The sequence below is a fragment of the Venustampulla echinocandica genome (genome assembly GCF_003357145.1).
Source record: "Venustampulla echinocandica strain BP 5553 chromosome Unknown scaffold_1, whole genome shotgun sequence".
In the NCBI taxonomy this organism is placed as follows: domain Eukaryota; kingdom Fungi; phylum Ascomycota; class Leotiomycetes; order Helotiales; family Pleuroascaceae; genus Venustampulla; species Venustampulla echinocandica.
Window position 1 is genome coordinate 2780087 of NW_022474206.1, and position 13698 is coordinate 2793784.

At 47.2% G+C, this 13698-nt stretch overlaps 4 protein-coding genes across 4 annotated transcripts; 1 reads left to right on the forward strand and 3 right to left on the reverse strand.

Annotated features, from left to right (window-relative positions):
• Positions 1-948: 948 nt before the first annotated feature.
• BP5553_03446 (uncharacterized protein) lies at positions 949-2011 on the reverse strand (the record flags this gene model as incomplete). The annotated part of the gene is made up of 3 exons (XM_032012069.1): positions 949-1285; positions 1354-1847; positions 1898-2011. 3 exons carry the CDS (start codon positions 2009-2011, stop codon positions 949-951), a joined length of 945 nt encoding a protein of 314 aa, XP_031871762.1.
• Positions 2012-5525: 3514 nt separating this feature from the next.
• Positions 5526-5946, forward strand: BP5553_03447 (uncharacterized protein; the record flags this gene model as incomplete). Its single annotated transcript, XM_032012070.1, has 2 exons — positions 5526-5804; positions 5860-5946. The coding sequence occupies 2 exons, from the start codon at positions 5526-5528 to the stop codon at positions 5944-5946; spliced, it is 366 nt and encodes a 121-aa protein (XP_031871763.1).
• A 646-nt stretch (positions 5947-6592) lies between these two features.
• On the reverse strand, positions 6593-8797 carry BP5553_03448 (Acyl-coenzyme A oxidase; the record flags this gene model as incomplete). The annotated part of the gene is made up of 3 exons (XM_032012071.1): positions 6593-7282; positions 7333-8376; positions 8435-8797. The coding sequence occupies 3 exons, from the start codon at positions 8795-8797 to the stop codon at positions 6593-6595; spliced, it is 2097 nt and encodes a 698-aa protein (XP_031871764.1).
• Positions 8798-11213: 2416 nt separating this feature from the next.
• On the reverse strand, positions 11214-13015 carry BP5553_03449 (uncharacterized protein; the record flags this gene model as incomplete). The annotated part of the gene is made up of 2 exons (XM_032012072.1): positions 11214-11713; positions 11788-13015. The coding sequence occupies 2 exons, from the start codon at positions 13013-13015 to the stop codon at positions 11214-11216; spliced, it is 1728 nt and encodes a 575-aa protein (XP_031871765.1).
• Between the last annotated feature and the right edge of the window lie 683 nt (positions 13016-13698).

Here is a 13698-nt window from a genome sequence, read left to right on the forward strand (position 1 = left end):
CACGGGAGACCCGCCGAATGTGACAATGGGTATTTTATTATACTGGTATGCCCGTGGCTGCAAGTCAGTGTATGTTTTCTTTTGGGAGTATATCCCTCCCGGTATGTACAAAAACCCAAAAGTGCAGAACATCTATGAAATAGAACACCAAACACTACCAATTTACACAGCCTCCTTAATAAACCCCTAGTGGAGATAAAGAAGACACAAATACCTCGCCCAATTCATGCCCCCCAAAAAGATGTTAGGGCTCGCAATTAATTGTTTTTACCTCTCCTATCGTGGGAGCGAATCGACGTGGTACAACTATAGTTAGTAGCTTAGGAAACATGTATCTAACCAAATCGGAGATAGTGCACATGTAGGAATCGTGGGTTTCAATTGAATTCGTAAAGTAGGAACAAACAAGCCTTAGAGGGTCCTAGATAAATCCCTCGGAAGTTATAGTAGTGCGAGCTCGCGGAGAACTATAAGGAACACCTGATCAAGGATCTTTAGATCTCGCAACTATTAATTCAACCACTTGCTTATTCCTGGACAGGGGAGGAGGGATTTTGAGACGCGGATAATACAGCACACGAGGGAACAGCGTTGGAAGGATTCTTATAATAGAAAACACAAATCGTTTCATATGATGATATATAGGTATCTTACAAAATATATAAGAGCTGATGGTAGGGAAGGCACGACAATCTCCATCGCCCTTGTAACTTTCAAGCCAGCACAAGCCCAAAGCACCACAGTTCGGTACTCTATATGCTACCTAATAAGCAACGAAAACAAAGAGCAGGAATATTCCAGATAAGACAAATCAACAATAGACAAGAAGTAGTATATGCGCTTAGCAAGCGGAATGAAAGAGAGGTATCTGACAATGTCAACCTCTCTAGTGATGCCCAATGCCCGGGGCTGCGCGGCATGGAAACCAAAAATCCGGGATGATGCAGGCTAGAACCTCGATTGTTTCTTGCATTTTGCCCAATTACTAGGGATGAGGCAGGCTAGAATGTCGGCTGCAGATTTTACTGTGTCGTCGTTTGCTGCAACGCCAGGCCACTTATAAGCGGCATCTTGACCATCTTTCTTGACCTTCCCGGACTTGCAGTCAACGTAGACAAAAACGATTACGCCGTCTGCCCTGCCATTGCTGCCCTTGTAAGGTACTTTGTTGCAGTACTTCTTGTCGTCCTTGTAATCCCTAGCCTCACAGATTGGCTTTCCTGTGGTAGTCATATATCCCCCCTGTGGAGTAAACAATTTGGTCCTTGACATTGTTCCACAGACCCTATTGTCGTCACGTTAATTTGAAGCTCTAGTTTGGTAAAGAGAGGGCTAAAAATATAGCTAACTTACTTCATAACATAAGGTATAAAGGTCCAATATCCGCACGTCTTCTCATCAAGAGTTTTGGATTTTGTGTTGGTCAGCGTATAGCCGATGGATTTGCTCCAGGTGTAACTGGCTCCAAAGTCGAACCCGGCTTTGAACGACGACGCTGGCGGCGCCGCATCTCTCTTAACAAGGCCGTCCTCAACAAGGCCCTGTCCTCTCTCAAGAATAACTTCCTCTTCTACTTCATTCCCATCTGCGTCTCTTCTCCCAAGACTTACACTTGCGGAAACCGTAAACGAGTTGGTAATGGTTACTGAATCCCCCTCGGCAACCGAGCATGTCGTGCCATTTTGGCACGCTCCCCCTCGAAACGGCTGTTCTGGCCCATACTCAGCGCTGATTGTATCTTCACAGAAACCTAGGCAACTATGCTCGGGGGCGTGGAAATCTGCGATTGGCTTGCTGCAATGCCCATCTTTGTTTACTTTGAATTTCGGGTTCCCGCAATGATACGGCTTGAGAGGATTTAGCACAGCAATATGTGGGAATGAAAATAGACACCTACCTTCCCTTTCTCCATGGTTCCTGGATAACAATCCTCCCGTGGCATAAGCTCCGCGGGGAGTGCACAAGCAACGGCACTAAGGCCAACAATAGCCAATGTGGCTGAGAACTTCATCGTGAAATGATTCTATCGAGAGAATAATAGTCTAAAGCAATGGTTCACTAAGGATATTGGAGAATTGTGATTGTGTTGGTAGGATGCTAATAGATAGAGGGTCCTTTATACATATTTGGAAAGTCAGATAGTAGTATACGGATTTACGAAAGTTTAGATTTGCTTCTCTAGAAAGTACGAAGAGGATTGAAGCCCATGGTGCTCAGCAGTCACCTGCAATCCTGGAGGATTCAGCGACCACCGCCACTATGGACAACAGGATTAGAAATGGAAGCGAATAAATTGATGGCATTGATAATTCTGTTTGTTGGAGGCTGATCCATGGCGGTTTTGGCGAAGCACAAAATCATTCTCTCCAGACCAAGGCTCTCATCAACTACCACAGCCCATAACTCTATGGTACTACAGGGTTTGCGTCGGGGAGGATACCGTAACAGAGTATACTTGCTTCCCTTTGCAAGCATACTATTGATGAAACACACAATGCTACCCCTACAGCTCCTTGACAAACCCCTAGGACTTTGAGCTCCTACGGAGGTGATTTTTATGTAGAGTAATACCAGGTAAAACAACGTGGCGATAGACTAGCATCTAAGCAATCCAGCATTAGCGGTTATATCGACATGCATGATGCTACTAATCCTCCCGGAGGAACTAAGTTTCAGCGAGATTATTACATACGTACATTTACAATAGCGATGCTGCCATGGCCGATGATACAGGGTCATATAAACCATCGTATTACAAATTTACAAGGTATTCCCGTGCTGAGGTTGTTGCTGAGTTCTCGCTGCCGTAGGAGTTAACCCAAAAGACCATCAATTCTATATACCTCCGTAGGGGAAGGACTGAGTAACTGCCAGTATTAAGCTTGCAATAGTATTGGAAATCAGTAATATTTTTTTCAGGCTCCCACAGCTACTTCGGGGGGGAAAATAAATCGACGCGAATTCCAAATCGATATCAAAATAGTAGTTATAATTATTAACTTATTTAGATATATTTCTATGTTCTAGCTTTATTATAATAGAGAAAGTCTCTAAAATACGGTTTATTAACCTTTTTAGAGCGATTTTAGATTTTAGGTAATTCGTAGTTTTCCCAGAAGTAGCTGTGGGAGCCTGAAAAAAATATTACTGATTTCCGATACCATTGTATCTATGGCCCAACCCCACACCCCGCGCTGCATTGCGCCACTACTGTAATCTTTCGAGGGCAAGGGACTAAAGGAGCCAGTTCTTTGTAAGGGAGATGCTAACGGCAAACCATAAATCCTTCTGATAATTCCTTCGCCAAGGGCTCGGGGGAGTTTACGTTAGGGTTTCAGGTTTCAGGATTAATACCCACGCATAGACATATGTAGCGTCGTAGTGTAAGCTCGGTGGCGCCGTTCTGCGTCTTTGCGTCTTGGGTAGTCTTGTATTGACCGGCACATATTAGCTAGCGGAGGATGCCGTGGTTATTGGCGGTCGAATTTGAGTTGTGGGTGGAAACGAAAGGTGTGGTTTCAAGATTAATATAAATATCATGGTAACATCATGACTAAACGTTACGTGAATACTCTTCTTCCGAACCGCCAGGGCATATGTAATCGGGACCTAGGACCGACCTAGACGAACCGGTTGGCGGAGGGTTTAATTATACGACTGGAGATGGCTCGTCGAGCGATACTGGGGTTATTCGTAGGGTTGATGCGGTTGAAGATTTTCTCCGACACGAACTCCCCGTCGTACGAGTACTCTACAAGTATTCGATAGCACTCTACTTCGAGCGGTGCTTAGTAGCTAGTTGAACTTGGACCGTCGACTCTGTATACACCAACATCAATATCAACAGCAAGCCGCCTCGGACAACGGCTCATAGAGTAAAGCAGCCGCGTGGGAAGACGGCCAGTGCGTCAGTTACATTGCTTCCAGCCGATCTGTACATGCATGTATTTGGTTGTCCAAGATGCAGGCAGTGCTCCCACGCGATAGGAGGTGAGGAGCAGTACTCGAGTACGTACAAAGGCAAGGTAGGTATCTAGGTAGTGCTCGTAAGGTACTTACAGTACGTGCAGCACTGGAAGCGGGCCTTGTTGCTCGGTGGACGTCGTGCGACCTTCCTTACTCTGGGGGAGTGCAATGGCTGCAGCCTGCTTACTGTAACCTTAATACGACGCACTACGCCGTCATCCTCCCGAGCAGACAGGAGCAGCAAGCTATGAAGGTACAGTACATGTACGTACCAGGGCGGCGGAGCAGCTATTCCAGCTCTTTCAGCCGTATAGAGTATGTGGCACACACTTTAGATACCTACAAAGTAGGTAGGTAGGTAGGTAGGTAGGTACTTACTGTACTAGGAACTGTCACCTGTGTGGCTTGAATTGATTGAATCCTCCGTGTGGGGTAAATGGAGGGAGCAAGGTAGCCAGCTCTATTTTTAACTATATTTTTAACTACCTAGGTACCTAGGTATACATCAGATGAAATGGCAGAAATGGATGCTGAGCCACCTCCTGAATGATTAATAACTTCTTTGGTATTTCGGTCGTGGAACCGTTTTATCCGTACGGCCGTTGGTAGCCATTTCCCCCTCGACATCCGCTTCAATATCATATCCGGCGCAAGCACCGTCGTGGCGGAAGTGACTGGGTCGTACTGTACCGTACCTATACTATGTATGTCTCAGTAACCACTAGTCGCGGACCAAGGTAGTCGGGGAAAGGCAGTCAGACGCGAAAAACAATTCATTTGTCCAAGAATACAGTTACTGTGTACTTTCGCCCCAGTACTAATTGTATAGCAACACAGGCGCCTGGGTTTTGGGTTTTTTCCGGGTAGCACAGATTCAGCTCCACATCTGCACCTGAGTCCAATGCGCCTACTGCTTCGGAATGCTTACCTCTTCACACAACATCATCTTCTCGCTCGTACAACCAGAGGGCTTGCGATTATGACCACGTCTCCCAAATTCGATACAATAGATCCCATCGTGTCTTGTAGAAGGGGAGACTCTTCGCGACTACAAACCAGGGAAGTACTATCCGTAAGTTTTGGGCAGGTATTAATAAACCGTTACAAGACGATTGCAAAGCTTGGGTATGGCTCAGCATCTACGGTCTGGCTCTGTCGAGACATTACCATAAAAAGGGGTATGTGGCGTTAAAAGTATATATCAACAACTCCAAAGTCCACCGCGAACTTGATATTTACAAACATATTAATGACTTACTATTAGCGGATACGGTCGTGCACATGTGCGGAAGCTGCTGGATTCTTTCGAGCTTGAGGGTCTTAATAGGAAACATATCTGTCTTGTCTATGAAACACTAGGTATTAGTTTTGATGAGCTAAAATTAATGACTCTAGATGGTAACTTTTCGGTGGATCTTATAAGGGAGACAATTCGCTCTATTCTGGCAGGGCTTGAATTTCTACATAACGTACATGTTATTCATACTGGTAAGCCAAAGTCAAAATATCCGTATAATAGTTTAATTGTTAATACAAAGGCCGATCTTCAGCCAAACAATATGTTAGTCGGTATTCTCGACTCATCTACCTTTACCAAGTTTGAGCAACTCGAAGCCGAAGACCCAAGTGCACGGAAGGAGGTGGATGGCTATAAGATATATATGTCGCGGGCAATGCCACTATCGAGCCGGAAACCTGTCCTAAGTGACTTGAGTGAGGCTAGACTTGGGGATTTTGAGCAGACCGACTTTATTATGCCGGATCTTTATAGGGCACCTGAGGTGGCTCTGGGCATGCAATGGAGCCACCCAGTTGACATCTGGGGCCTTGGAATGGTTGTAGGTTATCGCGTAGTTCTCTTGATTTGTTTAGATAGCTTATCTTGGAAAATAGATATGGGATTTGTTTGAGGGAACCGGCTCTTTGAAACGAAAAAAGAAGACGGCCATCACTCTGAGCGAATGCAGCTTGCAAAGATGATCGCTATTATGGGCCCCCACCCTTGGACTTCTTGCAGAGATCAAAGAAGAGCAAAAAATATTGGAGCGAGGATGGTCGGTTGAACTTAAAATGCGTTATTTCCAACTAGCGGCTAACACATAATTAGGGACCTGGAAGAACTTAGTGCCAATCCCGGATGTTAGCCTAGAGAGTTCTGAGGGACGTCTGCAGGGCGAAGATAAGGAATTGCTTTTGATTTTTATGCGAAAGATGCTGCAATGGAAGCCCGAGGACATAGCAGATTGCAAGGGGGTCTTGTTTGATGAATAGCTTCTTGCGGATCTGATTGCGTCTGGTCAGATAGTTCGGAGCTAATGATGTAGATGGCCTGCTCACTGATCCTTCTTCATGGTATTGAGGACAAATTCTGATTATTACTCAAAGACTCTCGCTAGCTGGGATGATACTAATAAAGTAAACGAAGAAGAATCTCCCTAGTCGGAGCTCGCCGGATAGGTTTAGAGTAAGTAAAAATTTCACGTCAGGAAAGATAACGAAATAGGCCACTCTATATCTATGTATCTATGCCATGGATGGCTCTATTCTAAATTGGATATATAGGTACCATACATAGGTACCATGCAAAAAGAATCGTCTATCTAAAATTTACATAAAACACAAGGGCTCACAATTTGCTCTTGAACTTGGCCGTCTCGTCGTTCTTGACCAGCACATCGTTATCCGGGTACGGGTCAATAGTCAACCCGTTCAGGGGATTAAGCTCGCTTGCTCGGTGGAACAAATCCTCATACACCTTCCCATCCTTGCGTCCCAGCGAGGAATCCAATTGCCAGTCGGGGAAACTCCACGCGTCTACAAGTCTCAAGGCATGTGGTCTGACCTCCTCGAGCAGCTTCATGACCGCCTTGGTCCTTGCGAGCTGGATCTGGCGCACGGTGACAGCGGCAGATGAATAGAACTCAGATGCCTCCTTCTCGAGCGTATTTAGGGCGTGGAGGCGGAAGAGCTTGTGCAGGACATCAAGGGTCTCGGGGTCGACTTCCGAGCGAAGGCTCTCGCTCTGAAGAGCGTCGTGGAAGTTCTTGACTACGAGATATTGGGAGTGAGCTGTGCTGAGACGCCAGAAGTCGACGAGCAGTGAGTTCCAGGAGTTCTTCTCAACGTCGCGGTGCTTGAGTGCCTCGAAGGTGAGGAAAGACGTTCGCCAGGCAAAAGCAGCTACCAAATCGGTATCTGAGCCAAGAACATCGTGGGCGGCTCCCATATCTTGCTTTTGGAGAAATGTGTTGAAGATTCTAGTCGTATCGTTGTCTGGAGCATTCCCTTTGAGAACGGAACGTGCAGATTTTAAGAGCTTGAAAACGAATTAGCTGGCGTTCCATAGTTTAGGTTGGTAGTACTTACATATCGAGCGACCTGTTGAGTAAGCATATAATTGTCTCCCTCCCACGTCGTAGTGGGTAGGTAATCAGCATACCAAGCGCCAATCCCTCCGAAGCTGCTGTAACCATGGCCACCGCACGCTCTGCGGCATACCTCCAATCCCTCGGCTGCAGTAGTACTACCAAGCGCCTTGAGACCACAAGATGTAGCATGCAAGTCGGCAAGCAAATCACTACCCGAGTGTGTCTGTTCAGGACCAGCCCCTCTCTTTGAATCCGCAGGATTCGCCGCAGCCATGATCATCTTCTGGTTATCTTGATACAGAGCCATCATCGCCTTTCCAGTAAAATGCAAAGCAAACGTTGCGGCTAGTAAAGGAAGTAGTCGATACTGCACCATGGTGTAATTTAGGACCTGGTCTTCCCCCTTAGATCCCGCGGGAGCATCGCGGTCCTGGAACTGGCGTCTTACAGCGGCATATCTTGTTGCGATAGTAACGCCACGTGCAAGAACGCCACCTGATTGGAGGACAATGGTTGACCGGACCCAAGTGAGAGTCCCATAAATCAGGGAGGGAGAGGATGGCTTCAGGTATTTTCCGGTTGCGGGATCCACGCTTGAAAAGCGCGCCAACATATTGACGTGGGGGATCTTGACCTTGTTCAATAGTAGAAAGCCATTGTCCATAGTGTTGTAGCCGAATTTCGGACCAATGTCGCCAACGTGGATTCCATCCAATGGCAGATGAGTCTTCATATCCCTGATTTGACAAACGAAAGGGTGTGGGCCGTAGGGTCTCCCGTTTATAATCAGTTGTGCCATCACGACAGCATGGTTGGCAGTCCGCCCCATACTACCAATCCACCATTTTGACGCGGTGAGATGTGGCGAGTGGAGGACAAAGGTCTTGTCTTCTGGGTTCCATGTAGCAGTCGTCTCCAAACCCCGCACATTAGAGCCGTGCCCTAGTTCGGTTTGGGCATAACATCCAATTGCTTTGTAGTTCTCGGCTGGTTCGAGGAAGAGCTTGTGTTGTTCAGGTGTGCCCTGGTCGCGGAGGGTGGTCTATGAATATATGGTCAGCTACTACCCAACAGTGCGCTCCTCTTGTCTCGTTACATACCAGATACATGGATGCATGCAAGCCGTATGGTCCAGGCTCGCTGACCAAGTCATTTGCAGCTACATATTCATCGTGGCTCCAGTTATGCTTGATCTGCAACTGCCTCAACCGCTTCGCCCTGGCAAGAGCAGTCTTGAACTTATCGACCCGGCCATCAAAGTAGTTTTGCGATTTATCGAAGACCTTGTCGGCTTGGAGGATTTTCAACAGCCGGTCTTGTCGCTCGAGGATCTCCTTTGTGTGGAGGAGATTGGAGAGCTTCTCGACCGAGATGTTGGACTTTGCACGCTCAGCACTGAGCAACTCCGATCCTTGGGGACCGGATGGCTTGAGGTCCTTGACCCATTGAGGAGCTGGTGTCATCTTTTCGAAATGATTAATCTTGATATTGGTTGTTCGGAGATCGATACTAAACCGTGCTCGTGGGGAAGGTATAGTATTTATGTATTCCCACAACTGTCGGCCCTCGGCCAACATTCTTTACGCATGAGATCATATTAACCCCGTGGGGTGCGCTAAAACAGAGCCGAGGCACAAAATGGCGTGAGCTTGGCTCGACAACCTCCGGACATCGCAGGTGTTGGCAAGAATGTCACATGGAACATCGCAAATATAATATTATTTCTTAAGCATATGAAATGAGGTTGATGCTGATGCTGATTCTGATGCTAGAATTATGATACACGAGTATGTTTCAGAAGTTGGAATTGGTGTGCGGGCCTGCTGTAAAGGGACAATGTCGCCACCCGCCTGTGTTTGGGCTTTGACAACAATCAAACATCAGGAACTCGAAGCACAGGGCAGACTAGAAGTGGTCGGCATTGATCTCAGAATAGCTTATAACTTAAACTTAGCTGCCCCATCGCTCGTCTCGAGACCAGAGTTGCAAAATTTGAAGTCAGGTTGAGCATCACCAGTCCTAGATCTCCCTACGGATTAGAAGCGCTTCTCATTCAGTGACCATTAGCAATCCAAGCACGATATAAAGTCCAATATGCATTCAATTCTCTGTTCAAGTTTCTTTTTATACCTACTCCATCTCTTCACAACTACCATACCATCGCCGCTGCAAATTGATCTCCGTCCCAACTAATCAACTCTCATCGCTCTTGCCACGACATGTCCCTCACACCTTCCCTTCTGTCAAGTATATTCAATCAATCATGGTGTCTAAACCCTCAATCCAAGGTTCCGCTTCTTGTGCTTGTAACAATCAGCATTTATCATTCTCACGCCTTGAAGTTCTTGGCTCTTACTCAACTTTCGAGATTGTAAAGTCTCATCTATTGGTCTAGTCAGTCTACCTTTGTGTTTGATGCCCTTCAAGAGTTATAAATTTATTAAGTGACGCCGTCTCTGTCCGGGCGGAATCAGAAACGCACCCTCATTGTCGTGTACGCCTTGTCTTTTGGAGCGGAAAATATGCCTGGCCCTGATCGCGTGCAAGTCCTCCTTTGGCTTGGCATAGCGACAGTGTTCCACTATATCTCGGGATGGCTAGGTGCAGGAGATGGTACATCGATATCGCAGAGTCATCCCGGATCTGTCACTTATATTGATTCTCCGAGAGTGGAAATCCACAAGGATACGCGGAACCGGAAGTCACTGGTGGATGTGCCTTTCCATGTGTGCAACAATCAGCTGCAGAACTGCATTGTAGCTAATCAGCCGGTACTTGCAATTACCTATCTCGTTCAAAATCAACAGGCTAACGAAGTCCAAGAGCACCTGGTGTCCCATGGGAATGCTCTGCTTCTCATCCCCATACACGGTATCCAGTATTCTCTGTTGCAACTCAACTTCAACCCCCAAATGTCAAGCGTCGGAATCCAATCCCCTAGTCTGCTTGGCCAGCAGCATCCGATGCTCTATCAACACCGGCCTCGGGTGCTGCGTGAATGGGACAAGATGTTCTATCGACGGTTGTATTGCAATGCCAGCGCCTAGCTATACCAGCCCACTTGGGGATTATGATTTCAAGTTTTCTGCACCCGCTTCCTCAATTCCTGAAGACGGTTCACATGCCAGCCTAGACTCACCGGCTACGCCAATCCGAACAGTGATTGAAGTACGCGTTGCAGCTACAACAGTGATGAAGGATGGAGCGGAGGTTGATAATGAAATAACCACAAAGATTTACAACCTTTATACGTCGTGGTTTCTATATATCTGCCTATGCATGCTGGGCTTTGTTTTCTGTATCATGCTCCTACTCTAACTATAGGGCCGGTAGCGTCGAGTCTTGAAGCGAGCTGTCTTACAGCGTCCCCTTATATCCTCATGATTGCTAGACTATAGAAGAAGCGCGGCGAATTAAACTGCTGTGCAGGCTGTTGCCGTTGGTTGAGCAACATACCTAGCGTACCCATTGTTTATTAGCGTACTATTCCAAGCGCATTAAAAACAAATAGATAGCTCATCTAATTCAAACGAGAGACAAGACTGGTTTGGAAATTTTAACTATGTGAGCAACCTGAAATAAACCCCCTAACGAAAAGCCATAATATCAAAACCAAATCCATCCTCGTCGAGTCATAAAAGAGAGCTATCGTTTCCATTAAATCATCAGCCATTTCCATCCATCATTGCCCATAACCATACATCTCAAGTCGTGAATCGTCGATAAAAACATGGAGCCGCCGAATGAGAGACCAGAAATCGCAAGTGCGGAACAATCCAAGTCCATCGGCCGTCTCGTAAAGGAAAGCCTAATCCGAAAACGTAAATCCAAACCCATCTCTCACTTCGTAAACCACACAGAATCATCCCTCCTAGCTTATCAATTTAATCCGTCCTTCGCCCATGCGAGAATACTCTTCCCGCCTTCCACATTCCCTTCCCCCTGAGGCCCATCCCAAAACATAGCACCGCCGAAATTCTTCACACCCAACCGCCTAGCGTGATTCAATACCGCCACAATCCCCTTCGCACTCTTGATGCCCCCGTTATAAGCCCCGGGACCTGCTGCACCCCACGCTGGGGCGCCGATATACAAGCGCGGCTTCACAGACAGGCTACTCTTCTGGAGGGCGGCATCCCATTGCTTGACCGAGGCAGCGAAGCCGGAAGACCCGATCTCGCAGGGTGGGTTGTTGTAGAATTGCACCCAGACCCAGTCGAGGAGCAGCAGGAGGGGGAGGGGGTTAGATGCGTCGGGAAAGGGACATTGAGGCGCGGAGGAGAGGTAGTATGTCTTTTGTGGCGTTTTACTGGTGGCGAAATGGGTGCGGAGCCGGGATGCCACCACGGGGTAGGATTGGTGGTTGTTGTTTTCGTTGTCTGTCAAGATCCCGAGTTAGTATTTTAAGGGTCCAGGGATGGAAAAGGGGTAAATGGGAGGGAGGTAAACCCACCAAAATCGAATCCATCAATAACCACCTCTCCAAAAGGTCTTAACTGAATATCTATACTGCCCGGAGGCCCAAACAATTGCCACAGCACATCCGCAAACGCCATAGCCTCCGCATCGCTAGCAAAAATAACACCACTCGTCGCTCCCCCAATACTCAGCAAAACCTTCTTCCCATACCTAGACTGGCATGCTGATATATACTGCGCGAGCTGCGGGCAGGATAACAATCCCGGTGCTTGGGACGCCATTGCTGCGGTCTGGCCTCCACAGGCAGCGCCGAAGTTAACAGCGGGGTATTTTCCTCGGTCGAGTTGCGAGATTATGAAGGCGAGGATGACGATGTCGACGTTGGGGTCTGCGCATTGTGCTTCGAGTGACACGCTGCCTGTTGCGGGCGTTTGACCGTAGTATACTGCTACGTTCTTTGTTGATTGCGGGTCGAAGACGTACTTTTGAGGACTGCTGTTTGTTTTGCCGTTGTTCGTTGGTGCTATGGTTGCGGTAGATGCTGCAAATGCTCTGGCTCCTGTCGAGAAAGTGACCACCTGGGAGATCGTTCCTAGAGAGCTCTTTGCCCTAGTATAACGCCCTGGGGAGCCGTCCAAACTGCCGTGAAGAGGTGCTGCGGTGCTGGAAGCAGCCACAATTTCTTGATTCATGGGGGGATCCTGAGGACTCACTGCGGTGCTGGGAGCAGCCACATCTGGGAGCATACTACCTTTTGCTGTCATTCCCGCCATTCTTGTAACCGTCATTGTCGTAGTCCTCGTTACGGTAAATGTAAGGGTCGTTATCTGTTCTGCTAAAACAACAGGCCCAACCGACCCTGGGGACCCGGTAGGCCCAGCAGGCCCAGGATCAAAGCCTGTACCTTCTGGTACCTCAAGTGAACCGGCCGGAAGGGTAAATCCGCTGTCTTTGAAAATAGAATTAATTGCAGCTACGATCTGCATCTCAATTGCACGCAAATGGAAAAGAAAGGCCTCAAGCTGATCCTTCGTAACATGTATCTCTATAACCTGTCTCTTCTCGTTAGCGATAGCGCTCGTGGGGCATACATACTGTGAGATATATTCCAATCCTGGCAACGGCACCGCCACAGCAGAGACGTCCTTTTTCACAAGTTCCAGCTTCGGAGAATGTAAACACGCACTATATGCGAGTTGTGAATTGCAGATAAGAGGTATGAGGGAGAGGATGGAGAGCAGGAGATTGTAATGGTAGTTCATTGTTGGGATATGTGGGTGTTAAGGTTTGTATTTTTCAACAGAGAATACATGGAGATGAACATTGACAACTCACTGGGGAAGCTATGCATACAGAATATAACGCTACAAAACGCTATCAATGTAAATAGAGGGGCCCTAGGCAACGCATTCCACAGCTGAAGTATTCACCTAGCGGCGAGCGTAACGAGGAATACTGTTGCAAGGATGATCGAACTCTCCAAGGCTACCTGGGTAGGCAACTGAACTAAAAGATTTGAGGAAAAAGCACATCTTGATTAAGATCCTTCATAAGTAGTTCATAAGATGGCAAATGGAGATATCCTGCACTAGCAGCACCTTCCATTTTGAAACCTTGGTACTGACTTTGTCTATCAAAAACAGGAGTGGATGACAAGTGAAGCTAACACCAGGAATTTTGATTACTATCACTCGTGTTACCAAATTTCAGCCAGCATTCTTCATATCAAGCTGGCGCATCAACATGAAGTATAAATAGTCTTGGCACAGACCGATATCAAACACTTCGACATCAACCCAGCACTTGTGGCCACACTCTTGTCATCAATCCGATAACCCCTTGGGTTTGAGCATTAACAGTCTTTCGATTATTAGTCTATATATGCGCTATCCCTTCCCTAACTTCGCATATATCCTTCAATACAAGCTCCCCCACCATAACGAGA